Source organism: Anolis sagrei, chromosome 1 (genome assembly GCF_037176765.1).
Source record: "Anolis sagrei isolate rAnoSag1 chromosome 1, rAnoSag1.mat, whole genome shotgun sequence".
Lineage (NCBI taxonomy): Eukaryota > Metazoa > Chordata > Lepidosauria > Squamata > Dactyloidae > Anolis > Anolis sagrei.
In genome coordinates, this window is record NC_090021.1 from 236,232,796 (window position 1) to 236,240,505 (window position 7,710).

General features: G+C 47.2%; 1 protein-coding gene across 1 annotated transcript; it reads left to right on the forward strand.

Annotated features, from left to right (window-relative positions):
* The first annotated feature begins 2,685 nt into the window (after positions 1-2,685).
* On the forward strand, positions 2,686-7,327 carry LRRC10B (leucine rich repeat containing 10B). Its single transcript, XM_060770768.2, has 2 exons — positions 2,686-2,698; positions 4,748-7,327. Exons 1-2 carry the CDS (start codon positions 2,686-2,688, stop codon positions 5,920-5,922), a joined length of 1,188 nt encoding a protein of 395 aa, XP_060626751.2. The 3' UTR covers positions 5,923-7,327.
* The last annotated feature ends 383 nt before the right edge of the window (positions 7,328-7,710 follow it).

Below are 7,710 nucleotides of genomic sequence, written 5' to 3' on the forward strand. Positions count from 1 at the left end.
CTGCTTTTTCCCTCCTACTGAATATCTGTGTTTATATTTCCCCAGATGGATTAGCTGCATTTTTGAAGATAAGCATGCCTTGATATTATTGAGTGAGTAGGGGTTCTTGTCCCAAATTAGATTTTTGCTCAACCTGCTTGTGGGTGGATATGGAGGTGTGCCTTCCATATTTGCACAACCTGTATATCTACTGGCTGACGGACGTGGTTACCTGAAAAACGGCCCACTGTTTCCTGACAATCCTCATAGGATGTCATGTTAAAGCTTAGAAAGCATAAATGGGTGCAGATTAAATCTGTGACATCAGCTGATAACTGACTCAGCCGAAGACAAAGAAACCTGCATGCAGCTTTGAAAAAAAGAATCCTATCACCATTATAACCATCTGGAGAAAAATTAATTTAGAGTTAGTGTCACTCATTATGATGGATACATAACTGAGGGAGTGATGGTACCAAAATAGCTCACTTACATAGGGGTGTACTTGGTGTTTGCTTCTGGGATCATAGTGGCTGGAGCCAACTGTGCTAAATTCTTTCTCTTACTCTGATCTCATCTACACTGCTATATAATGCAGTTTGAAACTGCATTACATTGTCTGTGTGGAATCATATAATGCTGTTTATCTGCATTGAACTGCATTTTATGAGTTTCTTTATTTACAGTATTTAAATTCTACTCTTCTCACCCTCTCACCCTGAAGGGTATTCAGAGCGGATCACAGAACACATATATATCAGGACATTTATACTGACCATATAATGCAGTTTCAAATGGCATTATGGCAGTGTAGAAGAGGCCTTACTCTCATTCTGAGTCTGATTTGCTTGTCAGTAAAGTCAATGGAGAAGTGCCGTAATTGGTAATTTCTGTGGGAGCTAGATCAAGATGTTAAGAGTACCGTTTGTCTTAACTGCCAAGTGTGCATGTTCCGCAATTGTTAACCATTTATTTATGCATATGTTATTCCTGAATATTAGGCAGATGCCAAACTTCCTTTCTATAATGAAAAATATGCTTTTTGCAAAACACAGAAGTCCTTGGCCAAGGACTCCCTATTGAGCACCAACAGCCGATTTGTGCCATAGATACAAAGCTGAAGTGTTGCTTACAGTACTGTGTTGCAGTGGGTTGAGTGCTTGTATAATAGTGTAAGAGTCACAGCAAGCTTTTCCAGGACACAGTAGTGGTTGTGGAGGCAGCCTGCTGTGTCTTGTGCTTTAATGAGCTATTTTGGGATGAAAGAACTGTTTTGTTGTTTTTATGCCGAACATAACTCTGTGTTACCAGACGCCAGGGACATACACTTCATGTACACTCATGCCTTACTTCATGTCTGAACCATTTTAGGATTGGTACTTCTTGGAGACACTGCCTTCCATCATGAGACACTTCATGCTGGAGTTGGTCCTGTGAAGGGTGTTGTATTATTTGTTCTTCTCACAAAGCATTCATGCACCGCAAGAACTACTTTCACAGCTAGTTTGTGCAGAATTCTTTGGGCAGTCAGCTTAGTATGTGGCATCACAGGTGGAAGTATCTGGCAAAATTTGGAGATAATGTAATGATGAACCATTGTAACAATGGACACTTGGGCCTTAAGTCAATTTAAGAGTAGTCTAAAGGAATCAGTGGGAACTGATCTAGGACAGATACCTTCTGGGAATGCCCTAGATTAGGGCTTCTTAAACTGGGTCTTGACCCCAAGTGGGTTCCCTCAGCTCAGTGGTTCTCAACCTGTAGGTCCCCAGATGTTTTGGCCTACAACTCCCAGAAATCCCAGCCAGTTTACCAGCTGTTAGGATTTCTGGGAGTTGAAGGCCAAAACATCTGGGGACCTACAGGTTGAGAACACTGCACGTAGCTCAATATTGGAGTCTCAATTTTTTTCCTAAATGTCACCTGGTGGCTCTTTTAGACATTTACACGGATCTGTTGTACAGTGCTTTTGAGATTGCTGTTTATGTATTGTGTTTTATTTTTGATTTGGTTTTTGTACTGTGTTTTATTTTCTGAAAGCCACTCCGAGTCCTGTTTGGAGAGAGGGGGTGGGATATAAATAAAGTTTATTATTATTATTATTATTACATGGACTCTGCAGAAGATGCTTCCGCTGTACTTCACAAAAAGGAAAATCAGTTTGTGTAGCAAGTCTTGCAAAAGCTGATGTGTTATCATTGACTGCTTGGTTTTTATACCTATTTTATATATCTGGATCACGTAAAAAATTCTTAGGCTGAAAGGGATCATGAGTGGAAAATTTTAAAAAGCCCTGCTCTAGATGAATTTTCTGCATTGGCCGGGAGGTTGGCATTAGTCCTTCTGACTCTGATTCTGTGAAATGAATACAGTACAGGCAGTCCCCGAGTTACAAACATCTGACTTACAAACAACTCATAGTTAGGAACAGGGGTGAGACAACAGGAATCTACCCCTAAGAAAGGAAATTATCTCCTGGAAGAGTTATCATGGGGAAAGGGTATCTTTACTTAAGCATTTTCACCAATCCTTGTTTCCACAACAAGCCACATTCTTCAAAATCCAATTATCGCAGGGACAGAAAATGAGGTGAACAGGGGAACACACCCTGTGGAAGTGAACGATTTCTGCCCCTCCAAACATTGTTGGGACTACAAACTCTTACATGCAATTTGTGGATAATGTGGATTGAAAACTTGTAATGTGATGACAGCCACAGGTTCGTTGCCTCAGGATTACAGGGGGCTTGTGACTGTCAGTACTTTTTGTGTGAGAGAAGGTTCTTTACAATAGATGTGGGCAAACAATGGCCTTCCAGATGTTGGGCCGCAAGTCCCATGTACATTGCAATATAACATTTTATCTTGCACATCTGGCCCGCCCTTTCTGTTTGATTTTTATTATGTTGTTTTGCACTGTTTATTTTGTTACATTATGCATTTTGTTGTGTTTAATGTTCTGTTGTTTTGTATCTTATTTTGCTGCATTATTTTTGGGCTTGGCTTCATGTTAGCCACCCCGAGTCCTCCTTGGGGAGATGGTGGCGGGGTATAAATAAAGATGATGACGACTATTATTATGTAAGTTCCAACTGTACAATATGGTTGGTGTGGACGCATATAATGCAGTTCAATGCAGATATATGCATTATATGGCAGTGTAAAGGGGCTTTAGTGGTTCTGTGGCTAAGCAGGGACTGAAACAGTAGTCTCCAGAATCATCATCCAGCACTCAAACTTTCCCAAAACTTGTGTTGGCTTTGAGACTTGGGGTGCATCTACACCAGTGGTTCCCAGCTATTTTTTGACCAGGGACCACCTTGACCAGGGATCACTTTGACCAGGGCCCACTCTGCTCATTACATATATGGCACTGTATTTAAGCTTAGAGCAATGCTTCCCAACCTTTTTTTTTTTTGACCAGGGACCACTTTGATCAGGGACTACTCTCCAACATTAGTACCAAAAGGATTCCAAATCAGTTTTTGATCAACTTTAGATTCGGTTTGGTTATTTGGGATGCTGATTCAGAAAATTGCATTGGTTAGACCATATCAGCTTAAGTTTCTGATACAGAACATATGCCATGGTCAGCGACAGGGGAGTGACAGGTGGTGCAAAAGGAGCAGACGTCACTACCTCTGAGGATGCTTTCCATAGATGCAGGTGAAACGTCAGGAGAGAATGCTTCTAGAACATGGCCATATAGCCCGAAAAACCTACAACCCAGAAATAAAATAAATAAAATATAATAAATAAATAAAAAGGAAGGAGACTCAGACCAAAATTTTGTCCTTACAGGCCATTGGTGGTCCATGGCCCACAGGTTAAGAACTTATAGAATCATGTTATCCAGTAGTCACCATCTACTCGCTCACAGAAAAAACATATTTAATAAGCCTTGGTACTTTAAGAGGGTTTCATGAGACCAGTTGCTCTCCTTGCAGCAGTGTAGTAATGCTGAGGCCGCGGACCATGTTTTAGTCCTTGCGGACCACTGATGGTCCACAATGGACCACAGGTTGGGAACCACTGATCTACACTGCAGTTTGACACCACTTCTAACTGGCATGGCTCAAGTGCTATAGGATCCCAAGAGTGGTGGTTCTAGGTCTTCCGCCTCCTCTGCCAAGGAGTCCTGCTGACTTTCCAAGCTACAACTCCTAGGATCTCTAACATTGAGCCATGGCAGTGAAACTTGCATGAACTCTGCGGCGTAGAGATGCAGCCTTCTAAGACTGAGATGTTGCTGGGGCAGAAGCCTTAACAGAGCTGCTTAAACCGGGGAAAGGGCGCGAAGAGCCGGCCTGGGGCTCCGCGAGCCTTGGCTGAGCCTCTCAGAGAAGCCTCTGCCACTGAAACGCCCTAGTGGCGCGTGGCAGCCCCGCCCCCTCGAGGGGGTGTGTCGGCGGGAGGGGAGGGGAGGGGGCGGGGCTTGCAGCAGGCATGCCAGCGAGGAGCCAGGCGCGCGGGGAAGGAAGGAAGCCACGCCCACCCAGCCCGCCCCGTCCAACCCGCCTGGCGCTCCCATAGGCGGGCGGTCCCGCGTGGGGGTTGCCATGGCGACGAGTCGCTAGGCGCCCGGCTCTTTCTCTCTCTCTCTTCGCTCTCTCTCTCTTTCTGTCGTGTGTGGGAGCCGAGTTCAGAGCTCGCAGGGGGGCCCGGAGCGAGAGGCGAGGGAGCCGGCGAGAGGAGCAAGAGCAGGGTCCTCGCCCTCGAGGGTGAAGGGTGGGTTGGGAGGCAGAAAGGGCGCCGCTCTGGGCGTTGAGGCGGAGCTGCTGCCTGGCCTGGCCTGCCTTTGGCCTGCCCTCGAGGTCCAGGGGCCCGGGGGCGCCTCCAGGACCCTGCGAGCACCGCTGGTTTGAGGTCAAGGGCCAGGAGGAAGCAGCCCTGGCAGGCAGCGGGGCCAGCAGCGCCCTCCACCCCACGGCACGAATCCTGCCCCCGCCAGGAGGCCAGCCCCGAGGGCACAAGGGGGGGCCAATGCCATGTCTCCTTGGAGCCCGCCCATGGGCCGGGACTGTGGCCCTTGTCGTGCCAGTGGCCTCCCCGGGCTCTGAGGATGGGCAGTGGGGGCTCCTCAGGCCGGGAGGAGCGGCTGCCTTCGTCGGCTGAGGAGCAGCTGAGCTGCGGGGACCAGATGCTGGAGCTCTCCGGGCGCCACCTGAAGAGGGTGCCCATCCCGGTGTGCTCCCTCAGCAACTTGCAGAAGCTGTACATCAGTGGCACCGGCATCACCGAGCTGCCCGAGGAAATTGAGGGGCTGCAGGAGCTGCGCATCCTGGCACTGGACTTCAACAAGCTGGAGGAAGTGCCCGAAGCGCTGTGCCGCCTGCCCCACCTGACCCGCCTCTACCTGGGCAGCAATCGACTCTTTGGCCTGCCCGCAGAATTCTACCAGCTCAAGACCCTCCGTTGTTTGTGGATCGAGAGCAACTACCTGTACCGCTTCCCCCGGGCCTTGCTCCAGATGCCCGGGCTACAGTCCCTGCAGATGGGCGACAACCGACTCAAAACGCTTCCCAATGGCCTACCACGCATGAGAGGGCTTCGGGGACTCTGGCTATATGGGAACCGCTTTGATGAATTTCCACAGCCTTTGCTTTGCATGACCCAGCTTCACATCATGGACCTTGACCGCAACAAGCTGACAGAGCTTCCCGACTTGAGCCACCTGCGGCGCCTTCGGCTCTTCTCCTATGACCATAACCCTGTGGAAGGCCCCCCAAATGTGGCTGACAGTGTCGTGGTGGTGGGTGAGGGAGCCCAGGAGTTCATGGAGGCCCGGGAGGAAAGACTACAGGCCCTTCGGGAGCAGGAAGAGGAAGAGCAGGAGGAGATTGAGTCTGAAGTTCTGCAAACCAACCTGAAAAATGACTCTTCCATGTTGGATGATGGGGAGGGCAGCTTTTCGGCTCTGGAATGCTCTCCAGAAGAGACATGAAACAGGACATATTGCTAAAAATAAACCGTGTGGATATTGATAGGCTTTTGAATGTACACATACCTTTCAAAGAATTGAGAGCTGGACACTGTCAGTGGACTCAGAAACTATGGTTTTGGAGGCAGGATCTTGAGCAATTCTTGAATATGGCAGTTGCCAGCCCATTGCAGAGAACATAGAATGGCAAATCCCGGCTCATGCCATTGTACTGAATTATGGATAACTTCATTCCTTATGAACAACCTTCCAAATTCCAGGATATGAGGGACAGAGTGGGTGGCATGGATGAGATGTTTGCGCAGTGGATAATTCCATTGTGTGTTGTCTTTGAAACAGTTGTCCTCAACTGAAGACATGGATAACGGTCACGTTATGGCAAAAGCAGAGTATGAAATAGATATTACTTTTGTGGCAAGCAGGTAAAATCCTACTCTGGAGTATTACAGTGAGTCTCAGCAACAAGACAGGATAAAGCCATCATGTTTATTTATTTTCCCCTATCCTCAGATGTTGGCTGGGAAAGAGGGGAGCTGCTGAGCTGATAGCGTGAATGTAAAATCTTCTTTCGTCCCATGAATTTTAACCTACTACTGGAATGAGATTTGGAGAAAAGCTCACCCTGACTGCTTCTTCCAGCTGTCAGGTTTGAACTCTTGTTTGTGCAGTGCTTTGCCTGCGCTCTTTGTATGGTGGGAAAAGAGCTGTGCCTGCTGCTTCACTGCTTTCCTGGACTTTCAATTCCCTTAAAAGGGCACAGAATCAAAAGCGATGTGACCTGGGCCATTGCAGACTCGTGTGGATCGTAGATAGTAGAGTTGCAGCCGCTAGACTTTTCCCTGTTTTGCAGGGTGGCAGGTTCATTCTGGTGTGGGACTCTCTGGCTAGATTTATATTAAATCTAAGCAATAAAAGCACAGAAAGCGGAGCGAGAGGGCTGAAGTGGGCACAGCGTAGGGGGACACAAATTCTCAGGGAGATTGCTGGAGAAGCAGGAGACCAAAGCTGCTGGGTGGGCTGGGGCTATTTTTAAAGAGTGTTGTAAGTGAAATTATAACACCTGGTGAAAGCAAACAAGTTTCTCTGGCATTTGTGTTATTTATAAAAATCCTCTTTTTCTGGTTTCTTAACAAAGACCCATTTGTTTTTGCTGCTTTCTCTGTCTCTATTTCTCTTTCCCCCTCAGCCTCCCTCCCTTCTTTTTCTCACGTTGTTCCCTCCTCTTGTCCTCTTTTCACTGCTAACCACCACTGTTTCCTTTCTCCTCTGCTCCATAACACACCTCAGCTGTGTTTGATCTCTCCTTGGACTGATTTTGCTTCATTTGGTCCCGTCGCTACATTGGGAGGACATGTTCCCTGAGCACTGCTAAAATAAACATCTTGGTGTTGGATTTCTTTAAGTGAAATTATGATTACATATGTCATAGCTTTTTATTTTATTAGAAAAAGCACAGGTAGCTAAAATTCTAAATTTTGCATTAGTGGGAATGCCAATGTTGTTGTTGTGTGCCTTCGACTTGTTTCCAACTCATTGAGTCCTTAACTACAGGAAAGGAGATTCCATCTGAACATTAGGAGGAACTTCCTGACTGTGAGAGCTGTTCAGCAGTGGAACTCTCTGCCCCGAGTGTGGTGGAGGCTCCTTCTATAGAGGCTTTTAAGCAGAGGCTGGATGGCCATCAGTTGGGAGTGCTTTGAATGTGATTTTCCTGCTTCTTGGCAGGGGATTGGACTGGATGACCCACGAGGTCTCTTCCAACACAATGATTCTATGATTAAGGTGAACCTA